The 25,944-nt window shown below is 58.0% G+C and overlaps 1 protein-coding gene across 1 annotated transcript; it reads left to right on the forward strand.

The window, feature by feature from the left end:
* The first annotated feature begins 16,281 nt into the window (after nucleotides 1-16,281).
* Nucleotides 16,282-23,719, forward strand: SYT15 (synaptotagmin XV). Its single transcript, XM_012651272.1, has 8 exons — nucleotides 16,282-16,300; nucleotides 17,232-17,433; nucleotides 17,971-18,113; nucleotides 19,004-19,299; nucleotides 20,705-20,875; nucleotides 21,416-21,536; nucleotides 22,465-22,644; nucleotides 23,541-23,719. The coding sequence occupies exons 1-8, from the start codon at nucleotides 16,294-16,296 to the stop codon at nucleotides 23,681-23,683; spliced, it is 1,263 nt and encodes a 420-aa protein (XP_012506726.1). The 5' UTR covers nucleotides 16,282-16,293; the 3' UTR covers nucleotides 23,684-23,719.
* Nucleotides 23,720-25,944: the final 2,225 nt, after the last annotated feature.

Here is a 25,944-nt window from a genome sequence, read left to right on the forward strand (position 1 = left end):
TTCCTCATAGCCCCGCCCCTCAACTCAGTCCCCTCCCGCACCACGCCCCGCACCGAGGTCTGCGGCGCCGCTGGCGACCCCGTTCCTCACAGCCTGGCCCCCCTGTCCTTCATCCTGCCTCGCCTCTCGCAGTTTTCTGTCCCCCGTCCCCGCCCTCGAGACCCCCTTCCTCTAGGGCCCGCCCCCTCGAATACCAGGCCTGGTCCCCGCCAGCCCCGGACTTCCTAGACCCGCCCCCATGGACTGGGGATTCTCCAAGCCCTGGACCCCACAGTCCCATACCCTCAGCTCCACCCTCACGGCCGCCAGGCCTGACCCTGGTCCACTGGACTCCAGGCTCCCGGCCTGCTCCCTGGAGCCCTCCACCCAGCCCCCACGACCCCAATCTCGAAGACACCTTCCCCAAGGTTTCGTCCTCAGCCCCGCCCCTCGGGGCTCGTAATCTACCGCCACTTTCCCGGCCCAAGTCCCTATCCCCACCCTTGCCCCCAAGCCTGCCTAACTGGAGGCCTTTAATCTCCCGGCCGGCCCCACAGACTCCAGTAGCCAGCGTGTGCAGGGACCGTGCGGGGGTGAACCGACCCCACCCAAGCCCGCAATTCCCTGTAGCCCCGAAACTCCCTCCCTCGCTTCTTCCCCGCCCCCTGACACCTGGAGCGGGTCCAGGCCATGGGATCGCCTGTTCCCGCCCTACGGGGCTGGAGGCCTAGGCATTAAGTTCCCGCAATATCCCTGAGTCTCTGACAGCCGCTGGTGGCCTAGGGGCGCGAAGGTGAGGGACAGGCAGCCACCTGCCCAGGCCTGCCAGGACCCCTTCTGTCCTCAAGGGATTCCTGCTACGCACGCCCAGGGCCAGGAAGTAAGAGGAGCCTGTGCTACCTCCTGGCCCCCGTCTCAGAGAACTGGGTCCCAATGTGGGCCCTCCTCCTTTGTCGCCAGCCCTGAGGACCTCCTACCTGTTTGCCCAGCCCTTTGCTGAGGGATCTGCACAGCTCATCCCTCCCAGTGACCCAGGATCCAGCACCACCTCTGCTTCTGCTCCAGTCTCGGGGGCTGGGGGCTCAGTCTGCACAGGAGACTGGCAGATGGCTACACCCCAGGCCCAAGAGGGGAGTCCAGGTAGGGGCCCTAGGCTCCCAACTCCCCAGTACACACAGCCTGCCCGAGGGATCCTGCCCAAAGGGGGCAAATAAGAAATTTGTTTGCTGAGGCCACTACCCACTTCTGCCCCTGCCCAGGAATTAGGCCCCTCCCTCCACATCTCAGGAATCTCACTCATATTTTTAGTGAAGTCAGCTGAGCCCCAAGAAGGGGTAAGCCAAGTGTGGTTACACTGAGAGTTGGTGCCAGATCCAGGCCTCAGACCTGGGGCTCCCAGCTCCCTGGGCGTCCTGAGAGCCCTCCAAGAACCTCACCAAGTGTGTTTCAAGGAAGCCTGCTTGGGGTTGGGTGTCAGCAGATGTCTGCCATGCCGGACACTCACAGACACCGCCTGGCTGAACTTCATCACCTTAGCCTTGGACTCTTGTCCCCCTTCTTCCATTCGTGCCTGGCAAGGAGGCACCTCTGGTTGTGGCAGCTGCCCAGGGAGAGCCTAGGATGGGGAGTCAGACATGAATTCCAGTACCAACTGCCCCCATAGTGGCTGGCTCTGCAATCCCATGCCCAAGCGAAACTGTTCACCTGTCTGGGCACTGGTTTCCTCATCTGCAGAGTGGCAGTGACTATACCTGCCTCACAGGGCTGGGGGGACGATGGTATTTGTGAAAGCAGGTGTTCTCGCTGCTATCAGTCATTCGATCAAATGTTTACCGAGCTCCTCCCGTGTCAGGTTCTGGAGGTACAAGCTAGTGCTGCGCCTGGGGAGGACGGGACGGGGATGAGCAGACTGCTTTGGCAGAGAGCGGTGGCTCTGGCCTGAGGACCATGTGGGCCAACTGCCACTTGCTGAGACTCTAAAGCCTGGCAGAAGAGCAGCAAGTGTGGGGTGTGCTCTGGGATGTTTGAGACACCACGTGGAGAGGTGGGCAGTGTGCACATGCATGACTGGAGTTTCCCAGGAGGTCTGGGCATTGCGGGCATGGGGGGTGGCCCTGAAGCCAAGGGTGGCTCAGGTCTCCAGGGAAAGAGTGGAGTGAGAAGAGGGCTTAGGACCCGGCAGTGCGTCTCTGGGTGGCAAAGGAGCAGCCAGAAAGGACAGAAGGAAATGGGGGCATTGCAGTGACACCAGATGCTTAGAGCAAGCAGCTTCAGTGAGGTGAGCGAGGCAGAAGCCACCGGAGTGGCCTGAGGACGAGCTGGAGGGGAGAACTGGAGACAGTGCGTGTGCGGACAGCTCTTCTGAGCACAGCCGTAGAGGGGGAAGAAAGAAAGGCGTCACTTGGAAAGGGATGTGGGGTCAAGAGAGGTGGGTTCACTTTTGTTTCTGCTTGTCTGCCTGCTTGCTTTTAACGCGATGCATCGTGTCGCAGGTTTCCTTGACTTCGAGCAACGGAAAACAAGTCTGGGTACCTTCGGCAAAAGGGGACAGTGTCTGAAGATTGCAGGGAGCCCCAGAAGCTGATGCTGGGGAGCCAGCTGTGGTTCTTCAAGGCACGAGCCAGGTGACCCCAGACTCCAACAGCTGGAGCCACTTGCTCCACGGTGTCACTCTGCCACCACCACCGAAGGAAGGATTCCTGTCCTTTGTCCTTGGTATGTCTCTCAGCTCAATTCAAAGTCCCAGTGGAGTAGGAGCTCATTTGGCCAGGGTACAGCCACATGTCCTCTGTCCTTGCATGGACATGCATGGAGGAATACCTGGCCAAGTGCCTTTAGGGGCACCCACTGCCCCACCGAGACTGAGGCTTGCAGTCTGGGTGGCCAGAAACAGACAGATACCCACTGCACGTTGTAACAAATTGAGCATATTTGACAGCTTGCGAGGACCCACAGAGAGGGAGTGGATGGAAATAAAGGAGCGGGAATCGCTGCTGCCATCAGGTCCCCAAGGGACTGAAACCAGGAAGGAGTTAAATAGGAAGAGGGGCGGATGGCTTCTTACGAAACAGAAGGGCAAGAAGAAATGATGGGGGTTACTGAGGTAGTATAATCTCTCCTCTTGGGAAAAAAGGTTGCTAGCAGCCCTACGTCCAGATCCTGACATCCTTGGATCTGAAAATCCACAAATCAAATCTTACTGACCCTGTTCGAAAATCCTGGGTCGGAGGGAGAGCTCTCAGAGGGGCCAGCTTGTGCCAACTCCTCTTCCCGGGAGGGTGGGGGCACCGCGCTAGGACAGAGAGTGGGGAACAGTTGTTCCCCAAAGGAAGGGCAAGGTGCTCTTGCCAGATGAAGGGAAAGTGACACTGAGCTGGCCCAAAGCACAAATGAGCACCGGGGACATCTGTGGGAGTCTCTCAGGAAGAAGACACGCTGAGAGTTGGGGTGTGTCAGTGTGTCACTGATGCCTAAGGAAGAGAGAGCTTTGACTCAGTCAAACAGCATCTGCTTTTCTGACAGGAATCTCCTGGAGTGCAGGAGAGCCCTCTAGCCCAGGATCCCTATGTGGAAAGGCTGTCTCTCTGTGTGACGACAGGACGCTGAGTCCCCGGGCCCAGGCACATAATAGATGCTGGGTAGATGCTGGCTGGATAAATGGATGAATGAATGAATGGAAGGTAGTTTGTCCAGAAAGACCTGTAACTACTTCAGTCTAATTCCACAGACATTTTCCTGAGTCCCTAACAACTGCGAGTCCCAGGCTGGAGCGGGCAGCACAGGCAGCATCAGAGGTGCCTCGGTCCCCAGGCCTGCACGATCGGTATTCAGGGAAGGCGATGGCGGATGCACACGCGACGGTCAGGTCACAGGGAGTGGAGGGAACAGGAGCTGGGGCACTCAGAGGAGAGCCCTGGAGTAGACGTCTGAGGCTTTTTGGCTTCCCAAAATCCATCCCCCCGTTTCGTTTGGGGGATCACCCTGAGACAGACTGCCACTTGTCCCCCAATATTTATTTTCCCCTTCTAAATGATAGAACCCCTCTAGCCGGGAACATGAGTGCCCAGAACAGTGGCCACGTTTCCCAGGCCCCACGCAGCCAGCGTGCCGTAGCACCAGGCACTGACGCAGAGGTGTTAGCGACAGTGATGTGAGCAACTTCGCAGTCACGCCCTTTAGGAGGAACGTGCCTTGCCCCTTCCCTCTCCCAGGTTGGAATGAAGTCATGGTGCCGAGCGGTTTGTACCCTTTAGGAGAAGGCAACACAAACTAGCCTACGTCCCAACGGAGTATGTTTGGCTGTCAGCCCTGGATGATCTATGACCAGGTTTTACATGAAAGAGAAATTAACCTCTAGCCTATTTAAACCACTATTCGTGATGAGAGCTCTCTCACAGAAGGAAAGCCTATACACTAATTAACAGAATTCTCTACCTGGAGGAGAGGTGCTTCGGGTAACAAAACTACAAATGTGTTTGAAGTACTGTACTTAGATACGGCAGGCTGACAATCCTCGTTAGGCCATGCCTGAGCAGTTGAACTGATGCCTCCAATAGCTTGGAAAGGCAGCCTTAGCTCTAAAGGAAATGGTTGAAAATTTCAGCATGTTGGTGTTTGTTGGATGCTTCTTGCCACTCTCAACAAAGTGCTACCTGAGCCAGAAGCACTGGACGGAGCTGGCAGAGCAGGCAGGCAGGGATGTAAGGGAACACAGCAGGCTGAGAGAAGCTCTCTTTGCCTGCGGGTTACAACCTAAGTTGAAAATCTGCTGCTTTTGTACCACAAACTGAAACTGAGGCAAACACAGGAGAAGTTTCTGAAGAAAGTGGTATCAGCAGGAGGCAGGGCTGTGGACCTTGGTCTTTCTCAAGCACTTTTGATTAAGGCTCTCAGCCCAGTGATGACAGCCCGCTGAGCAGCACAGACCAGATCGAAAATGTCGCCTTCCAGTCTGAGCTGAGTGTTTTGCTGGTCTCGAGTTGAGAAGAAGGGCAATGTCTAGAATATACAGGCTGGTAAATAAAAGGCCACAGTTTTTAGGCTTCAATACTATTACGGGTTGAGCATTCCTAATCCAAAATCCAAAATGCTCCAAAATTCAAAATATTTTGAGCACCAATGTCACACTCAAGGGAACTGCACATTGGAGTATTTTGGATTTTGGATTTTCAGATTAGGGATGTCAACCATATTACACACACACACACACACACACACACACACACAAATGAAATCCAAAACACTCTGGTCCCAAGCATTTCAGACAAGCGATACTCGACCTGTGCCTGCCTAAGAGCGTGCCTAGAAGCAACTAGGCAGAAGGCCACCTGAGATGTTGAGGGGTGTGTGTTACCAAAGAAAGCACGAGCCTGGCCAGCCGAGCCTGCATTTTTGACTCCTGAAAGCAACCACCCCCTCGCCACCAAACCCACACCAGGAAGAGGTGGGCTGCAGAAGCCGTGCAGCCCTGCAATGCCCACTTCAGACATGGCCATGGGAGACAGCAGACAAAGAGGAGACCACCAGGCCCAGAGAATCCACTCCCAGGGAGAAGTCCTGGAGAGAGGGGCTGTCATCCAAGGAATTTGCTCTGCTCCTCGGGAACCTTCACGATTTCTGCCCACCAGGATTTGATGGGTGCCGTTTTCCCTTCTCCCGGACGAGGGTTCCGCTGTGGTTATCTCATTCTCACTGACTGCTGCATAGGGGGTGTGAGGAGGCAGATCCTCGCTACTCAAGGTTTGAGGGCGCTGCACCAGAAGCAACCACATCCAGACCTGAGGTGCAGGCCATGCCACCCAGATCCTAGGCTGGGAGCTGGACGCAGGCACTGGACAGAGCTCTGGGGCTGTCTCTCCTGGGAGAGGACACGCAGACATTTGGCTGGCCAAAGGGACAGACTGGGGCTGAGGTTGCCACCTGCCCCCTGATCACCCTCATCTGCTATGTTTAAAGAATCCCTGTTTTTTATCTGGGGACATGGAAATCCAGAAAAAAAGGCTATAGTTCCTCATCTCCCAGAAGATATGTTCGGCCAAGTAACTGACCAGTGGGATTGAAGTGGGGGAGGTGAGCGCTCCTCTTACCCCTTTCCCGTTCCCACCGGCTGGCGGTGGGGGTGGGGGTGAAATATCTCACACCACCCAGCTAAATGGTACCCAGGGAGAGTGGAGCAGCAGGGTAGGAAAAAGCCTGGGCTCCCGGGCTGCTTACCTGCAGGCAGGTGCAGGAGAAAGAAATTTCTATCTTGCTTAAGCCAATCTTACTGGAAGTCTCTCTTCCAGCAGTTCAACACATATTCTAAAAGTTACTCACTCTCTCCTCCTCTCCGCCCATGTGCCCTGGGTGGGTCTCAGAGGAGAGGCACGTGGCGAGGCCTGAGCCAATCACTGCATCACCTCACCCTGGCCAGAGATTGTTCCGGATAAGCATCGTCCCACTTAGAGCCAATGATGAGCAATGAAGACTGTCTCTGGGAGTCCTAAGAAAGAAACTCACCCTTTTCCCCAAGAGGATGTGGGGACTGAAGCTGCTGCCACCATCCTACACATGGCCCAGTGTAGTGCCACACGGGGGTGACCAAGTGAGGATGTGCAGAGAAGCAGGGTCCTGAGTACATCATCTGAGCCTTGAATCCAGTGAAGACTAAGGCTGGTCCCATCCCTCGATATCTCAATTAAGGAAGACAATAAATTTTCTTTTTGTTCAAACTAGTTCGGGTTAGATTTCCACCCCTTGCTGCCAAAGTGTCCTCAGTGATACGATCATCAGCCAGAGCTGGGAGGATTGCGGAGGCAGCGTGAAGGAGGTGCCTGACTTCAGTCTTGACAGGTAAGTCCATGACGAGCTGAAGCTTGCTTGGGAGAAAATGTGTTTGTTATAAGGATGCATGTGGATTTGAACCAAAATTGGAAAGTCCTCAGAACTGGGCAAGATGGCTCCAGAAATATCCACTGCTCCATCTCTTCCTTCCTGGAGCTTCCTGGAGCACCTTCCTCCTGAATTTGCTCTGCCAGCTCTTTCCACCAACTGGCGCCCTATCCCGATGTGGATTTTCTGCTGCTTTGAAACCTTGAATGGCCACCACCCCAGCTCCTCCTGGCGACATCCCTTAATGCATCCTCCCCGCTTCTTCTCTCGCAGCTGGCTGTCTCACTCCTGCTGTGTTTCTCAACTCCCAGTTCAAGAAAAAGTAACCAGATAGGCATAGGTCATCCTTAATGCCAAACGAAAAATCACAAGTCCTGGTCAGCTAATGGATTTGGGGCCTGGTTCAGGGGCCCTCTCCAGTCCACAGTCACGTGGTCTAAATTCTGGCCACTTACTTGCTGTCCCCTCTGCTAGGGGACATGGCAGGCACCACTACCGACGTGCCTTGTATACCTACATAGAATTATCACATTAGGCATTACTCTTCTGATTTCAAGAAGCAAAGCCCAACTCAAATTGGCATAAGCACCAAAGGGACTTTTCTTTGTCTCTTTAAAGTGAAGAGTCCAGGGCAGCCAGGCTTGGCTGGAGCCACTGGTTTAAATGATGTCATCAGAATGTGGCACCTGTCCTTTCTTCTAGCCAGGCCCTCCCTACATGGAGACTCCGGAGTTAAGGAGAAGCAGGGTGACCCAATAACATGGCCTGAGAATAAGAGAGGACATGTGGGATTCATCACCAGAAGAAACAAGAATGGATGCTGAACAGGCGAAACAACAAACGTCCTCTGCAATCTGTAGCTCTGGCTGCCAACATTCACACATATCCTTCTTGCCATAAACACAGTTGTTAAAGTGTTCTTTCTCAAGATAATGCAATCCTACCATATACCACCAAAACGCTATTCATATCCACTGCAACAGAAGACAGTGCGGGACTTAGGTTCTCAACTAGTTGCCGCATCCAGCTCTAGGTCCGGAACCTCCGGGGTATGTGCAGTCCTTTCAGAGAGCCCAGAAAAAACTACAAGTGAAGCTCTAAGGACCTAGTTAGCAGGATCGAATGAGTGATCTCTTCAGGATGCCACCGCTGGGGCGTATCAATTCTGATCAGTCTCCAATTCGTCTGGATTATTCCACTCAAGATTCAAGTTTTGGAGCGAAAGCATCTGATTGGCCTCATCTGCACCCCGCACCTCCCCTTACCCCGGGAGATGCCAGCGGAGTGCACCTGGGGGACGAGGGAACGTGGTTGCGGTTACCGCGAGAGGGAAGCAAGGACGCGCTGGGACTTATGTGGGACACCCTCACGGCACGCATTTCTGCACCTCAGTGATGAGATGGAGACACTGCCTGAAGGGCTGGCCAGTGAGCAAGTGGCCAGGTCACCAGGCTTGTATGTGCCATCAATGGCGGCTCCAGATAGAAAGGTCTTCCCGATGCCTGCAGCTGTGGACTCCCAGTTCTCGTCGTGAGGGCCACTGGCACAGCCCTCGCCCTGAGGACTTGGGCACCACTGATGCCAGCTCAGGCCTAGGGCCCGGCTCCTCACTGGCATGATCGTGACCTTGCCTGGGGCCATGTCTGGGCACTGGGAAAGCCCCCCTGTGTCAGGATAGACTTGGTTATTCTGCACTAACAACCTCGTGAAAATGTCAGTGGATTAACTAAATGAAAGTCTATTTCTCATTCGTCCTGTATGTCAATCATAGGTTGACAAGAGCACTCTGTTCCTCACCGAGGCTTCTCGCCACACACTTTTGCACCACATCAAATCACACGTCCATGCCTAACCCCAAAGGGGGATTTGTACTACCTGCCGGAAAGGAGGAAAGCCAGATAGACTGGTCACACGCTGCACCGATGACAGCCACTACCCCATCGCTCTCCGCTCCGGGCTCCGAGCTTGAAGCAGAGGGTGCAGTCAACACAGCCAAGAGGAGGTGAGAGGGCCTTCCCAGGACACACGCAGGGAGGTACCAGTGTAGTCAAAGAGAGATGAAGGATGCTGAGTGACAGCAGCCCTAGATGTCCTCCCTGAGCCTTCTCTGTCTCCCCTAAGCCTGCTGCCACCACTCAGAGGTCAGACTTTACCGCTGCCACAGCCATGAAGGCTGTTCCAGAGACGACCAAAGCCAGCCAGCAAGGAGAAGCAGCAAGATGGCCACCCCCATCCCCACCACAGCTGCGAGGTGTGTGGAGGGGCACAAGGGGTGTGGCGCTGCCCAGCTCACCACTCTAGTCCCACCAAAGGAATCACAAAGAGAGAGACAGTGTTTTGGTCAGCATTTGCTGCTCACAGAATCTGTGGCGTTACCCGCGAGCATTCACATCTCTCTCCCATGTCTGCAGGTTGGCTGCCATCAGCGGCATAGGCGGGGCGGGTTGAGCCCAGGCTCCCAGTTGGGTTTGGACCTGCTCCACAGATCTGTCATTAGCCTGGAACCAGCACTCTCCGGGCCGTGCTCTTCTCACCACGATGGCCGAAGCACAAGACAGCAAGGCCCACCGCACAGCACATCTCCGGCCTCTGCTCACGTCATCCCTGCCAATGTTCCATTGGCCCAGGCAAGTCACATGGCCAAGCTCAAAGTCAAATCACAGGGAAGTACGTTTCCCACCATCCTGCAAGGGTAAGGAACTACAATGGCAGTGCCGGGAAAAGACGTGGGACCAGTGATTGAATCTTCCACAGAACCAAAGAACGACATTCCCCACAGGCACTTCTAACTGACTTGTTTGTTACAGTGAAAGCTCAGCATCGAGCACTAAAATCCAATAAAATGGCCTTGTCTAAGACCTCAGGATCTATTCTAGGGAATGAAAGAGGGCATGAGCGAGCCCTGAGCTCCCTATGGAGGCCACACGTGGAACCGTGTGGGTATTCGGAGGACATTACTTCCCTTCTCTCCGCTGCCCTTGCAGTTCCAACTGAGTCATCGGCAAGGCCGGCCCAGGTAACAACAAAATCTGCAAACTCGGCCGGGCGCGGTGCCTCACGCCTGTAATCCTAGCACTCTGGGAGGCCGAGGCGGGTGGATTGTTTGAGCTCAGGAGTTCGAAACCAGCCTGAGCAAGAGCGAGACCCCGTCTCTACTAAAAATAGAAAGAAATTAATCGGACAACTAAAATATAGAAAAAACTAGCCGGGCATGGTGGCGCATACCTGTAGTCCCAGCTACTCAGGAGGCTGAGGCAGGAGGATCGCTTGAGCCCAGGAGTTTGAGGTTGCTGTGAGCTAGGCTGACGCCACGGCACTCTAGCCCAGGCAAAAGAGTGAGACTCTGTCTCAAAAAAAAAAAAAAAAAATCTGCAAACTTGAGCTAAGTCTTCCCATGTGCCCCAGTTAGGGCCACCACAGACAACCCGCCACCCCCTGAGAGAGTGGCATGGTCAGCATCCTCTCCTTTCTCACTGCCACAGCAGACTTCTGAGGTCAGAGTATCAGCAGAGGATGGTCTTATAAGATGGCCTTATGCTGTCCGGATCTGGAAGAGTTTAATGCTCAGATGGGCACTTAGAAAGGTTTCTTAAAGACCTGTCCATCCCCCACCCCTGCTCCAGAGCCGGAGTTCCTTTGACCCTAGCGGATCAACCAGAAACCACTTGCTCCCTCCTTGGCCCCTGGAGAGCTCCCCTCCTTCCTTCCGCTGCACTGGCGCCAGCCCCCACTCAGGGTAGGTCTGTGATCAGGAGCGGAGGGGCTCACACCCGGCTCTCCCATCACATGGCCCGAATCTGGCTGTGGGAAATACGCACACATTTCACACCCTGACAAGTCCCAGGCCCAGGCCAAGGTAATTCCTCGTTTCACTCAGGCCCACATTCCTGTCACAAGCTACATATCTGGTCCCCGAGATCTGCAGCCTGTGGCTCATGTTAGAGGAAGTGCCGCTACTCCTCGGCTCAGCAGCAGCTGGCCATCTCACGCCACAAGCCACAGTTGCCAGCTCTCAGAGCAGTGCGGGCTGCCCCTGCTGTGCCTCACCCCCCACCCCAGTTGGGGGCCCCAGCACGGCTACACTCACCCTTGCCAAAGGAATCTGGCAAATTCCTCCCTTCTCCCCTTGCTCAGCCTTTCCTCTTTCACTGGGCGCAAGTTGTCCAGCGGGTTCTCAGCCATCATTGGTGGAAACATGCACGTTAGTCTGCCGCCGCTCTGGAGTTTGAGAGCTCACTTTGTGTCTCAGCCAACGCATCAACTGAACATCTTGATACGTCAAAAAACAAAGGCTTTCCTGGCAGCCCCCTGGAAGATGCCCTCTCGTGTCATTGACCCAAACACTGCTGGGCGACAGTCTAGCTGCAAAGGGGCTGGTCGAGCAGAATGCGGCCCAGGCGATGGGAGTGAGGTCGTGCCGGCCCCTGCCGGGCTGAGCACACTGCTCCCCTGGGAACGTGGGGCGGCTGTGAGCAGCGGGGAGGGTAGCGGACAGGTGGGAGTGGGCAGGGGAGGCTGAGTCATAAATTAACTGTCGTTTGCCACAAACAGCCCTGCTTGATGAGACCCCACCCTCGAAGGGTCAGTACACCTTGGGATGGCTGAGTGACCAGAGGTGACAGTTCAGGAAAGACAAGCCACGCCTCAGTTCCTGAATTCTGCTCTGTGCTGAGGGCAGCCTCGGTGCTCAGGAGCCTGGGGCTGGAAGAGCTCACGCCAAAGCCGGCTCAGCCCCTTCCTAGTGGTGTGGTCTTAGCCGTGCTCCCCCCTGCTGGGACAGCTGGCTGGTAGCACAGCATGACGAAGGGCTCCAGAGGCAGCAGCCACTCTCTGTCCTCTCCACTTCCGTCCTGTGCTCCTGGGCCGGCTTCTTGCTCACATGTGCTCCCCACAGACCCGGGCTCCGCTCCTTCAGCTCCGCAACCCCTGCCAAAAAGGGAGTGTCTCTTTCCCAGTAGATCCCGCAAAAACTCCAGGATTGGTCCTGATTAGCCTCCTGGGGGTCACAGGCCCACCCCTGAACCTACCACTGTGGCCAGGAAATGTACTATGCTGAGCCTGGGTCACACGCAAAGTCCCCGAAATAGGTGTGAGGAGGTGAGTGCCAGGTACCATGCAGACAGGGAAGGGGGAGAAAGTGGTTCCTTCTAAAGAAAAGGCAGGATTCTGGTGCCCGGAGAAGGGAAAGGCTGCCAGGCAGGGGGCAGGAAGGCGGGAGAGCAGAAACCACTCCAGGGAGACAGGAGTGATCCAAGGGCCCTGGGCTCCATCCTGGCACCCTGAGTGGTTGTCCGTAGGCTGGGACACATTGGGAGCCAGTGTGGCTCTGTGGAGTCCAAGGGATGCTTCTGATCCAACAAGGAAAGATAACTCCCTCCGAGCTCCTGAAAAGAAGAGGCTGCAGGAAGTGAAGTCTGAGCCACCCTGGCAGAACCAGACAGGAGACAGGATGCTGGGAGGGAACACCTCCCCGCCTCACAAAGAGGGACCTGGGGTGACCAGGGTGGTATTTGCATAAATGTGAGAAACACTCTTCAACATGTTTCTCAGCATGGCCTTTATCCTGCCACGGCCTCTCTGTTCCTAAGTGATGAGAGACGACACTTCCTTAGACAGGGGCTGATTCTTAAGGTTAATTGAAAGTGGCCTTTCTCATGAATCATCCGTTGCACTGAATTATTAATCACCTGCAGGCATTTGCAGGCCTTTAAACGCTTGGACTTCCTGCAACCCTCCTTGGAAATGCTTTTGCCAATGGAAATATGACTTCCTTTTGGCTATGGAAGAGAGAAACCATGTCTGCTGTTGTTTCCAGGTTTCCCAGCTCCAGAGACCCAGGGAGGAGCAAGATCTGAAAACAGGAAGCAGAGCCAGGGCTGCAGCCAGACCCAGGAGGCCGGGCTGTTCTGTGGAGTTGGCACCAGGCCAGCCAGGTCTCAGAGCCCCCGTGGGACAGTGGGTGGAGGGGAGTCTGACCACAGGGCCTGTGGCTCTTGGCCTGGTCCGCAGGAAATGGTCTCCTGGGGCCTTGCATGGGCCCTTCAGCTGCTCCCTGGGGAGGAGGGAATGGAGGGGCCAGGTACTGGGCCTACCTCCACCACTTACTGGGAAGGCCACGAAGCCTCTTTGAGGGGGTGGTCCTGGCCCCACAGGGCTGACCTGAGGCAGGGCTCAGTGGGATGGTATAGGTTGAGCCTGCATCCCAGTGCCCAGAACATCAGGAGCAGAAAGGAAGGAGGAGGAAAACTCCCAGCTCACTGGGCTGGCTAGATGTGCAAGGTGCTCGCAGACAGAGCTGGAACGTGAGCGCCAGCCGCAGGGCTGGTCTCCAGGAGCAGGGTGCGGCTCTCCTGCCAGGCCCCGAAGTGTGATGCAGGAGAACGCAGGCAGAAGCCGGGGCCAGCTCATGCCCGGGACACACGCCCTTCATCGACTGTCCAGCGCAGCCTTGGCCCCAGGTTCTGGGGATGCGGAGCTGAATAAGATGCGGCCCCGTCTTCACAGAGGGCCTGGTCTGCCGGGAGCAGTGGGGTGGGTGGCAGTCACAGGCAGAGTCCCATACCCACGTGGCAGCTGAAAGGACAGTGAGGGAAGGAGAGGGGGTGATGAAGGCTTCACAGAAAAGAAGCTGCTGGAGGTCCCTCTTGAAGGGTGAGCAGTGGGTGAGGAGGGCGGGAGGGTGGGAGGGTTCCGAGTGTTTCAGGCAGGGAGAGAGCAGCGGCAAGAGGGAGCCGGGTGAGGCCCAGGAGGAAGAGTGGGCAGGACTTGGCGACAGCCAGGGAAGAAGAAGAAGATGGGAGCCCTGGAAAGGCACAGCATGGGAGTGGGGAGGATGGAAGCTCTGGGCCTGGCACTTTCTGACTGGCCACAAGGCATTCCCTTTTCAAAGAGCACCCACTACCCCACCCCCCACCCAGAATAGCCCGAGCGCAGCTCAGGTCCCCATGGAGGCAGCTGGTGCGGGTGGGTGCCGTGCCCCATGGGGGTGGGCAGACCAGGTGCAGGGCAGCTGGGGGGAGGGGTCAAGGCAACTGAAGGGTTACCACAGGGTCACTTACCACGCACAGTCACGTGGGCCTTGCTAGCTGCCTGAGCCCAGCCTTGAGCCACGCTGAGAGCTCCAGGCAGGAGGAGGGGAACGTAAACCCTCCCTCCCACGGGCTGCACGGACACTGTGGTCAGCACGACGAAGCCCCAAGGACGCCCACAGCCTAGTCCTCAGAACCTGTGAGCAGAGTGCCTTACACAGGGAAAGAGACTTCGCACTTGTGATTAAGTTAATGATCCTGAGATGACAAGCCATCCCGGATTATCTGGTGAGTGATCACAAAGGTCCTAGAAAGAGGGAGGCAGAATGCGTTGACATGCAAATGGCCCGGAGCAGGGGAGATGGGGAAAGGCTGTGCTGCCGGCCTCACGGATGAAGGAAGGGGATGCAAGCAGCCGCCTCTAGAAACTGGAAAGGCCAAGGAAACGGCTTCTGCCCTGGCCTTCAAAAGGAACGCAGCCCTGCCAGCCCATGTTAGATTTCCCACCCCCAGAACTGTAAGATAAATTTGTGGTTCAAACCAGCAAATCTGTGGCAATTTGTCACAGCAGCAACAGGAAACTAATACGGAAACATATCTAACTCAGACCTGAGGGGAAACATGGGAGGTCTAGCGGGGATCCCAGGCCCTATTTCCTGAGACACCGCCCCCACAGTCACTGGGAGAAGCAGAAGTCAGGGCCTGGGATTCTCCAGACACTGCAGCCAATCTGACTGCCCAGCCGGCAGGTGTGCGGGAGGAAGGAGGCAGGTGGGGCAATGCCCTGCCTGCCCCGGCCGCGGTGGAATAGACAGGGGGCCCAGCTCCTCGGGCTGAGTTGCTGGGCAAACTGTTTGGGTCCCACCTTCTCACCACCCCCCCACACCCCCATCCAGACCCCAGAAGGTGAGTGGCTGCTGCCTCCACACATAGGTGCACCCACGGCTCCCAGACCCTGCCCCAGGGAGGTGAGGGGAACCCCAGTTCACCACCCATCCCACCTCAAGTGATCCAAAGCTCCGGCGACGCAGGGCCTCAGGCACACTGCCTGCCTGCACGGCCTCCTGCTATAGGCGCCGGTGCTGCAGCGGAGCAGGGCCCAGGCTCTGTCTTTGGACACAACTTTCAAGGCTGCAAAACAACAAGACCAATCCCGCTGCCCCTACACACACACACACACACACACACACACACACACACACACACACACTCACACTCACTCACACATACTCCTTTTGGTCTCCACTTACAAACGCCTCAGGTCTCAGACATTCCCCACCAGAGCCTCCACCGGGGCGCTGGGTGGGCGCCACTGGTGTGCGCATCCACCGACCGGGCGGCGCCGCGCGGGCCCTTACAAAAGCCCCTCCGTCGAGGCCGTGATCACCAAACTGGACTGGTGGGCGCCGGCCCTGAGTTCTAGTAACCACCATGATAACGGGGCTGTGGTTGCGAAGGGGACCCAGGTGACGCTGCCCTCCATCCGATGATCACCATCGCAGCGGCGGGGACGCGCTGCGCCACCTTCGTAAGCACCCCTACGTGCACTGTAAGCCACCGCCGGGCCAGTCGGCGTTGTAAGAGCCGTTGTAAGAGCCCCTGGAATACATTGATTCTCGAGGGGCGCTATTCACTCAGATGAGGGAAGTGAGCCCAGAGTGCTGAAGTTACATTGGCCAAATCGCACGCTGGCGAGTGGGGAAGCTGAGTTGGAACCCAGGTCCGGCTTGAGAATCGACCTGGTTACTTTGTCTGCTGAGACAGCGAACGGCTCGCTTGAGCGCTGCAGCGCCGGGGCGGTCGGACCGGCAGCCCGGGCCCCAGACGGACGCGGAGACTCGTCCTGGGAGCCGGGAGGGCTCCCTCCAGCCAGGGTCGGAGCCGCGCCCGGCGGAGGCGCAGCCGCAGCCCCGGGAGGATCGGCGGAGGGCGCAGGCTCGTGCCAAAGCCACCGAGTGTGAGGAACCAGGTACAGCCCTCTGTCCGACGTGTGCGGAGAAAGCTGTAGTTCTGCCCTCCGGGAGGGGGCGACCCGCGCATCCCGCCCTGGCCGAAGCCGTAGGGAGCCCCGGGCGCCCCTGGCACCGGCGCCCGAGACCCGCCCTGGCCGGAGCCCTGCGGTTTCCGGCAGCGCACGGTCGGCTCCGCGGCCTCCTGGGCCGAGGCCAGGCCCGGACTGGGCGGAGCTGCGGCCTCGGAGCGCCGAGTCCCTGCCCCAGCCGTCCAGCGTGTGGCCGCCAGCATCGCGGCAGGGCGGCGGCGGCGCGACGACGGACCGCCCCCGCGCACGTCCCACTGCCCCGCCGCGCTTTAAGAGCTGGCGCCAAAGCCGCAGCTGGAGGCGCCGAGACCCCCGAGACCCGGCCCGCGAGACCCAGCCCGGGCCAGGGCCCCAAGGGCCGGCCGGAGCAGCCCCATGGCGGGTAAGTGCCCCCGCCTCCCCATCGCAGCCCCAGCGCGGCGGCCCCTCGGCCCCTCGGCCGCCCGTGCCAGGACTTGCCTCCGCCGCCGCCCCGCTCCTGGGGGGTGCTGGGGTGGAGTGGAGGCTGGGTCTCGCTCCTCGCAGTCGGTTGAGGCTTAGGAAGTGTAGGGGTCCCGCCTTCTCACCACCCCACCCCGTCCAGACCCCGGAGCCCGCACTTTCTTTGCCCAGCCTGGGCTGCTGGTGAGTGGAACAAGCATCTGGAAGCCTTCCAGGTCCCCGCGGGGTGCCAGCAGCAAAGAGCACCTGCATTTCTCATACCCGCTGCCCTCTCCTCACCTCCACCGCCTCCCACCGACTGCCCTAAGTATGGGCTCCCCTTGATAGCGGGCTAGGGAAGGGAGTGGGTGCTAGAGAAGGTTACAGAACCTAAGCGGAGTCCAGCCGCACAGGAGGTTCCAGGACCCCAGAGAATGGAGTCCTGAATGCAAGCGAGGGCAGCGGTTCCTGCCTGGGCTTTCCCTCAGGGATGGCGCCCACCCAAGCACATCCCTGTCCCCTCCTCCCCCACCAGCCTCCACAGGAGCCCCGGGGAAACGGAGGTCGTGGTGAGGGGAGGTCCGATTTCTACTCAGAAGCACAAGGAAATGCTCCAGCCAGAATCCCAAGGCCGGGGCCAGGTGCTTTCAGAGGCAAACCAGAATGCTCTGCCCAGGGCACTGGGACCCCAGGGGAAATGGCTTTTCCGCTGAGACCTGGCAGAGCCCAGCCAGCAGCACCCCTGCCCTGCAGACACAGGAAGCCTGCTTCTGTGCCCCTCTGGGATCCAACCCAGGGCGGAGATGCTGCCCCAGTGTGCCCCCAGCAGGCCAGGGGGGTGAGGGGAACAGCTTTCCCTGAGGCAGCACAGTCCTGGTGGTCTCTGTCCCCAGAGCAGCTGGCCCTGGTGATTGGGGGCATCGCCGGGGGGCTGCTGCTGCTGTTGGTCGGGGTGAGCTGCTGTCTGTGGAGGAGGCTCTGTGCCACCCTTGCCTATGAGGAGCTGCCAGGAACACCAGCCGTGGCCACCACAGCCACCTCCAGCAGACATGGGGACAAGCTCTGCGAGCCGCATGCCAGGACCCCACCCAGCAGGTGAGGCAGGATGTGGGGCCTAGTGGGCTCCTGGCCTTGGCCTAGGGCCCTCCCTGTGGCGTTTCCCTTGGGGTGGGTTGGGAAAGGAAAGTCCTGTTAATAGAGTGCCTCCTCCATGCTGGTCACCTTGCCAGGAGCGTTCACAAACCCCAGAAACTTCACCCCAGGCTAGTGGCAGGCATTATGAACCCCATTTTCCAGCTGTGGAGACTGAGGCTCAGGGGACACAAGTTATCAGATCCAGATAGCAGCAACTAGCAAGAGGTAGAACAGGAATCGAAACCCACACAGGCTGGTGTCAGAGACTGTGTTCTTTCTCCAACATCCTGCTGCCTGGGGCAGACAGAGGGCTTGGCTCTGACTGTGAGGGGGGCGGTGGGTGGAGGGTGCTGGTGTGGGCCCTGAAAACGGTGCTCTTGCACCTCCTGGCTCCCACTGGTTTTCTTCCCCCAGCCCCTGGGCTCCACCCCCTTGGCTGGGTGCTCTGAGTCTGCACCACTCACTTGCCACCTCTTGCCGTCCCCTCCCTCTGGACAGGCCTCCAGGTGTGCCGTTTGTGCTTCCCCCTTCCCTCCGAGGCCGAGACTGGGTGCCCCTGCACAGTGGAGAGTGGGCTCAGGCCCCACGGGACCCCTGCCCAGCCCCGGAGCTCCTGCCTCATGCCCCCAGCAGCAACCTTGGTGAGTGCTCCCGCCGGGGGTGCCCGGGGGTCAGGGTCCACTCAGGTGGACCCATCTGCTGTCACCGGCCTAGCTCCAGACACAGCCTGAACCAGCCCAGGGATGCCAGGGTTGCCTGGTGACCACTCTTTCTGGGTACTTTCGTTTACCAAGTGCCTGCCGCACCCCATGCAGGGTGAGATATAGCCTCGTGCCATTTTGGAGTGAGACCTCAGCACAACTCCGTGGGGAAGAATTATCGCCCCATTTTACACAGTCATAAACTGAGGCTCAGGAAGGTTAACAGTGCCTTGCCCAAGGTCATAGAGACCATAAGTGACAGACTTGGCCTTGGAACCCAGGCATACCCAGGTACAGAACTTGTGCTGGGTCCTGTTCCCGAAGGATGGGCTGGCCAACCGGGAGGGCAGAATGCTAGGAGCTGGGAACACAGCTTTCTGCCACCACAGAAGATCCCCTGAGAGAGCTTCCCAGCAACCACTCGGTAATCAGCTTGGCCCTTCAAATTCGAAGAGGAAGAAAAAAGGCAACACCTTATCACTGAGTCATTCTCTAGACACCATGGAAAGGGGCCCGGCCAGGTGCTGGACATTTGTCCCTGAAAGGAGCCCTGACCTCCAGGGGTGGGGTGGATCACAGGGGCAGCGGTGCGGGGCAGTGTCAAATGAACGCTGCACCCTGCTGGGGCCCGGGCCTGGCTGCGCAGCGCCTCCGTGCTGAGGCTTCCTGAAGCAGCCGCATGGGGAGGGGGTGTGTTCAGTCTGGAGAAGGGAGTGGGGCGGATGTGGTCAGCCAGCTGAGGCTCAGTGGAGAGGGATGGGCCGGGACAGGGCTTGCTGCCCTCTCCACGCCCTTGCCTTCCCTGCCAGCCCTCCCACCCTCCATTGCAGGAGACACATGTGTGGTGGGGGCCATCAACCCAGAGCTCTACAAGTTCTCGGAGGACAAGAGTGAGACCGACTTCCCTGCTGGCTGCCTAGGGCGGCTGTGGTTCTCCGTGGAATACCAGCAGGAGGCCGAGCGGCTGCTGGTGGGCTTGATCAAGGCGCGGCAGCTGCAAGCCCCCTCAGAGACCTGCAGCCCCTTGGTGAAGCTTCACCTGCTGCCCGATGAGCGGCGCTTCCTCCAGTCCAAGACCAAACGCAAAACCTCCAACCCGCAGTTTGACGAGCACTTCATCTTCCAGGTACGGCCTCTGGAGCAGGCAGGGCCTGGGGTCTTGCGGCCTCCAGGGAAGGAGCAGGCATTGTGCAGGAGAGCCCCAGCCTGCTGCACCAGCCCCACCCCGCGGCCCTGGTACCCTCGATGCCACCAGCTCTGCTTTACCCAGCCCGCAGGGTCAGGGCCCAGAGGAACCGACCCCTGATGGGGCGGGCGGAGGAGAGACTTGGAGAGGGAGTGGCCAGAAGGCTGAGCTCCTCCTATCCTGTCTGTCTGGAGGAGACAAAGAGAAAACACGTTTTTGGAGCACCTAGTGAATGCCAGGCCCTGGGCCGTGGGGTTCAAGGGAAGCACCCCAAAGCCCTGGAGCAGTGTGGAGTTTCTGGCAAGATGATCCAAGGAAGGTGGAGGTGGGGACAGGAACTGTCCGAGAGCCATCCTGGAGCCGTTGCCGCACCTTGGGCTGGCAGGTCAGGGTCTGGACGTAGCCAGGCTGTCAGGGCACTGAGCCAGTTGCGCTGGGGCCTGGGAGCCTCAGCAGGTGACCGGGCCCCTCGGGGGAAGCCGGCAATCAAGGTCTGCCGACAGGCCTTGGACAAACATTTTCTCGGGCTGGCTGAAGAGGTAAGGAGAGGCCAGCTTCCAGGAAGAGTGTGACTGCCGAGGCCGGCACCCCGATTCGCGCTTTCCTCCCAGGTGGAGAGCTGGGAAGAGGGGGGCTGTGGGGCCTGGTCCCGGGCCACCCTGCTGGGGCCAAGGCTGTGAGAATTAACAGGTGAATCCACTCTTCTCAGGACCAGATCCGAGGCTGCTTCCTTGCTGGCCTGCACGGCCACGTGTCACGCTTGCCTGCTTATTTTTCTCCACTCACCACTTCGCCCTCCCATCCCGCCCCAACTAGATCCTGCCCCTCCATGCCGTGAAAGGGAAAGGGAAGGAGGAGAAAGGGGGAGAGGAGAAAATCAGTATTGAAACCAGTATTAATGGGTCAGGCGCTGAGACCGGGGTGATATCCCCATTTCGAAGGTGAGGAGGCCAAGTCTCGGGGGCCGAGCTGGCGCGCCTGATGCAGAGGGCAGGGCAGGCCAGTGTCCCAGGCCCCGGACAGGGCCCTCACACTTACTGTGCAGGCATGTCACACCTGCAGCGCCTGCTAAATGGCAGGTGCCCATCCGTGGCTCCCGCATTTCTAACAAGGCCCCAGGTGGTAGTGGGCGCTGTGGCTCCTCGGACCACGCTCTGGGTAGCAAGGCCCTGGCACACACTCCCACTTCCTGGGGCTACTTTGCCCCACTGCTGAGAAGGATCCCCTGAAAATGCCGGGCTCTGGGGGGTGTAGGTCCCTGGTTGAGACATCCCCTCCCCTAAAGTGCCTGTGCTCAGGACAATGAGTCACACCCTCTCGTGCCCCAACCCCGCGTCTCCCCCAGGTGTCCAGCAAGAGCGTCACCCAGAGGGTGCTGAGGTTCTCGGTGTACCACGTGGACAGGCAGAGGAAACACCAGCTCCTGGGCCAGGTGCTGTTCCCCCTGAAGCACGAGACCCTGGCAGGTGACTGCCGGCGCGTCATCTGGAGAGACCTGGAGGCCGAGAGCCTGGAAGTAAGGTCGAGGTCACCAGAGTGTCGGCAGTGCCGCAGGCAGCCAGCGGGTGTGCACAGGGCCCAGCGCCTGTCGGCCAGCGGCAGCCCTCACATACTGCACACCACCTTACGAGAGTGACCCAGGCCCCACGCTGCTGGCTGGGGGGATGCCTCTCCCCTGGGCAGGGAAGGGCCGCCTGAGTTCCTTACACACTAGAGAGACCTGAAAAATCCGTGTTTGGATGCCCACCCCGGTCAGATAGCTGTGAAAGTGACACCACAAATAGTCCAGCCCAGGGAAAAGTTCCCCCACCCCCCAGGAAGGACAGGTGGCTCAGAATAGGCTTTGGAACCCTGCAGACCTGGGTACAGATCCTTAGGTCTGGTCCACACGACTGCGCAAGTCCCGCGGCTCTCCAGACCCCAGTGTCCCCAACTAGTAAATGGCGGCGGGGCTCAAAGGAGACCTTGTGGCTGTGTCCTGTGCACTGCCGGGAGGAGGCGGGGAGGCACCTGTCAGAGTGACGAGGCTAGGGCGCGTCCATCTCGGCCTCCCCAGCCTCCCTCGGAGTTTGGCGACCTCCAGTTCTGCCTCGGCTACAACGACTACCTGAGCCGCCTGACCGTGGTCGTGCTGCGTGCCAAGGGCCTCCGGCTCCAGGAGGACAAGGGTGTTGTCAGTGAGTTCTTCCCTTTTGCTTCTCGGGAAGGTCCTGCCCGCTGAGCTTGGGGCCTGGGGCTAGAGTCCGACCCTCACCCCTGACCGTCCAATTTCTGCTTGCATATACCGCATCACGGAGGGCTCATTACCTCATGAGACGTGCCCTCCCTCTGTGGACAGTTCCGGTGCCAGAAGCCCCTTGCCATGTTGAACCCAAGGCTGCATGTCCTCAGCCTCCTCCGAGGGTTTTACCCTGACCCCAAGACCAAGTCCTGGCCCTTCCGTTTCCCAAGGCAGTGTCTTAGCTCCTCGAACTGCCCTGCCCACCTCCACCTCCACCTTTCCGTCAGCTGAGGGGTCCCGTTCTTCCAGGACACCACCCACACCCCTCCCCCAGGGGAGGACTGCCCACTCACTAGGGCACCAACGCTGGGCAGGCAGTACACCTGTCCCCCAGCCTCCCAGAACACAGGAGCGGGGGAAGGGGGCCCTGGCTCACCCCACCCCTACACAGGTCGCCCCAGCGAAGTGGTGGTCATCGGCCACCTGCTGGTCTTTGCATCAGGGTCACTGTAAGCCAACTAGGACTCAGACCCTCCGCTGCAGATCCAAAGCCCTCTGCCCCCACCCTCAAAATCTCAGCCCTCTGAACACGCAGGTGTTTAAGGGGCCCCAGCAGGCCTGAGGACCCAGTGCGCATGTGGTCCCCACGGGCATGTGGTGCCAGGCTCCGGTAAACAGGGCCAGCCTGAGCCCTGGGCATGTTCCTGAGACAGGAAGGAGCAGGGAGGGAGCGGAGCGCTCCTAGGGTGTGAGGCAGCACGCCCATCCACCGCTTCCTGCCGCCGGGACCCCGCACGGGTTGGGCACGTGCCCTCCTAGCCAGACCGCCCCCGTGGGCTGGGCTCCTGCCCGCCTCCTCAGCCCGCTGGTGTGCGCTGCCCTAGGTGTGTTTGTCAGAGTGTCTCTGATGAACCACAACAAGTTCGTCAAGTGCAAGAAGACGTCGGCTGTGCTGGGCTCCATCAACCCCGTGTACAACGAGACCTTCAGCTTCAAGACTGACGCCACCGAGCTGGACACCGCCAGCCTCAGCCTCACAGTGATGCAGAGCCTGGAAGGGGACAGTAAGGCTGCTCCCCCCACCCCAGGCTGTTGGGGTGACGGGCAGGGGAGGGGCTGCTGCATGTTCAGGCAGAGCGAATGCCTCCTGCCCTGGCCTGGGAGGAGCTGCATGAGCTCTGTCCCCAGGTTAAGGAAACTAGTGCTCAGAGAGGCTGAGACACTTGTCCAGGGACATGCAGCTTACTGGCAGCAGGGCTGGGATTCGTGCCCAGCCGGAGTCCGATTGGACTCTGTGTGGTACCCTAGAAAGAGGTTAAGCAATGGCCTCTGCTACTCAACCCCTCCGGGGGCAGCTCTCCGGAGAGGTCGGGAGGCAGCACAGTGCCTGCCACCAGCCAAGGGACCTGGTGCTGTGGGCAGTGGCATGCCCCGCATTTCCTCGCACCCTCTAGACAAGCCTTTAGGGTCCTGGGCGAGTTATCCCAGCCAGCTCTCCAGCACTGCCCCGTACCTGCTGCCCACTGCCACTGTCTGGGACCAGTGGCTGGGACCATGGACTGGACTTAAGGCCATTCCCCACTGTGGCAGTTGGTGAACAGCACTGTCGAATGTTCTCACTGATGGAAGAGGCCTTCTTTCTGGAGGGGCCCTTTCCTCCCTCAGCTCTTTGAGGTGAAGTAGGCTTAACGTGGCCCCGCAGCAGGGAACGGGGCAGGGGGTGGCCCTGAGGGTGGGCTCTCCACCTGGGCTCCCCTCCCCCGCCACCTCTGGGGGTGGAGTTGGGGGGAGAAGCAGCCCTTCCAGCCCCAGAGCAAAGGGGGCCCCTTTGGGGGCCGTCAGCTGGTGCTCGTTGCCACTTCCTTCCAGGGCAGGGGTGAGTGGGTGAGAGAGGTCGCTGGGGATGTTGCTGGGGACGCGTTCTGTGCTCAGGAGCACACCAGCGCTCTCTCTCCCGCAGAGAGCCGGCCGCTGGGCCGGGTGGTGGTGGGCCCCTACATGTACACGCGGGGCAGGGAGCTGGAGCACTGGGACCGGATGCTCAGCAGGCCCAAGGAGCTGGTGAAGCGCTGGCACGCGCTCGGCCGCACCTCCGAGCCCTGACGGGCGCCCAGGACCACGGCTCTGCCTCGGGACCCGCTCTCCTCACAGTCGCTCGGGATGGCCACAGGCAGGGACGTTTCATCCGGCATCTCCCTGGTCAGCAGCTGTGGCCAGTGCACTCCGCACACACCCCGTCCGTCCTTACCTGCGGGGCTGCCCGGGCGTGGAGTCCTGGCTCCTGGGCCTGAGTCAGGCTGGGACCCCACGGGTTCTGAAGAAATACTCCGTGTGGCGACGGCATGGCTGTGCGTGCTGCATGGACGCGCCGGGCACACCTGGGCTCCGTCTGAGAAAGCCGACGGTGTCTTGATGCAGCTGATGACCCGCTGCTCCTCCGCTGGACTTTCTCCACCATCTGCCTGGCAGAGGAAACACACCGCTCGGGGCAGTGGTGGGGAGAATGCTGTGAGCAGCCTGCTCAGGTACCGACTGGTGGACCAGTGTCAGCGTGGCCCACTGTGCCAGGTGAAGAGGGCCTCACCTGTGTGTTAGGTCCCTCTCTGGGGCGATGCCCAATCCCGCCCAGCACATGATGTCAAGTTTTGTCCACGGCCCACCCTCCCCAGGGTCCACAACCTCACACCCCCGTTACCTGCTGGCTTCCGTGGTCTCCCGAATCTCACAGCACTCAGTTTCTGTTCACGTCGAGCAGGACACGGTGGAAGCCGCGTGGCCATAGTGTAGCCCACAGGGCTGAGAACGTTTCCTGTACACCCAGGGATTCCAGTGTGATCGTTGTGCTGTGGTGTCAATATAATTCATTAAGGCGGAAGTCCCCACAAATCACAGACATCAACTCCCCAGAAGCTGTACTCGAGCTAACAAGCAGCGATTGTGCTTGTCACTGTCACCGAAACAGGCAGTGGGTATTCGGTGGAGCTTGCAGAGTCAACTCACGGTTGTTGTACAAATAGAACAGAGCTTTGAACTGGTATCTTTTTCTTACACAGTGAAGCAACTTCAACAAAATAAGGTATTGAATGTTATACTGAGTTTGTGCCTTTTACTTGTCTTCCTGTCTCTGTCACTGCACAAATGCAAGCTTGCCTGGCAGTGGTCCATGTGGACACAGTATCTTGTGTTTGATTTTTCTCACTTACTTCACTTGCGCATTTTCAAAGTAGTCTACAAAGTGTCGTTTCTAATAGCTTCATAGCACACACATAATCGTTCTCTGTGTGTTTACGGAGCAGGAAACTAATATGGAATTGTTTCTGTATCACCTGACATCCCAGTGGGTGCCAGCCTCCTCCACATTCCACGTGAGATTCATGATTAGCAGTGGCCTTTCCAGAGCCACTTGGAAAAGTTGATAAGAGTCCTCTTTGCAAGACAGAGTGAACTGGAATATCTGACTCACCCCTGAAAAATCTAAATGGCAGAGACTAACAGGCTCTCTGCTCTGATCCAGGGGAAGAGGGTTTCTATATTGGGCTGTCCTCCTTCTACAAACATAGTCAGGGAAAAATATACGTGCATGTTCCCCATGGACCAGAGAGAGCTGGCCTCAAATCCTGTGCACAAGGTGACTCCAGCAGAAAGGAGCCCTTTGCATTTCCATAAAACATTTAAGCATCAGCTGATCAATTTCCACAAAATAAAGTGCTATAATTTGATTGTATTTCATTGAATATGTTGACCAATTCGGGGATCATTTGACAACTTTACAATATTGAATCTTCTGATCCAGTAACGTGGTGTTAGGTCTTTTGTAAGTTTCTTAGAACTGTTTTGTGGTTTCCAGGAAAGTGTTCTTGTACATCTTTCATTAGATTTACTCTTAGGTGTTTTATATTTGTTTATTGGTAGTATATAGAGATTCTATTGCTACAAAAGTATGTTGACTTTGTATCTAGTGAGTGGCCTTACTAATTCATTTAAATTTTAATAGTTTCCGGATTCTTTATGTATGACCATGTCCTCTGCGAATAACAGTTTCATTTCTTCCTTTCCCAATCTTTATGCCTTATTTACTGATTGCCAAATTGCTGTGTCTGGGCAATTGGACAAGAAAAAGAAATAAAAGACATCCAGATTGTAAAGGAAGAAGTAAAACTGTATTTGCAGATGACATGATCTTGAATATAGAAAATCCTAAAGAATACACACACACACAAATCCTATTAGAGTTAATAAACAAGTTCAGCATGGCTGCAGGATACAGATTGATGTACAAATTGCATTGGCTTGGTCCTCCAGCGAATGCTGACTCCAAGTAGAGACAGTGGGTATGCTTGTCCCATTCTCAGTCTCTGGGGTGG

Source organism: Propithecus coquereli, unplaced genomic scaffold (genome assembly GCF_000956105.1).
Source record: "Propithecus coquereli isolate 6110/MARCELLA unplaced genomic scaffold, Pcoq_1.0 Scaffold351, whole genome shotgun sequence".
Lineage (NCBI taxonomy): Eukaryota > Metazoa > Chordata > Mammalia > Primates > Indriidae > Propithecus > Propithecus coquereli.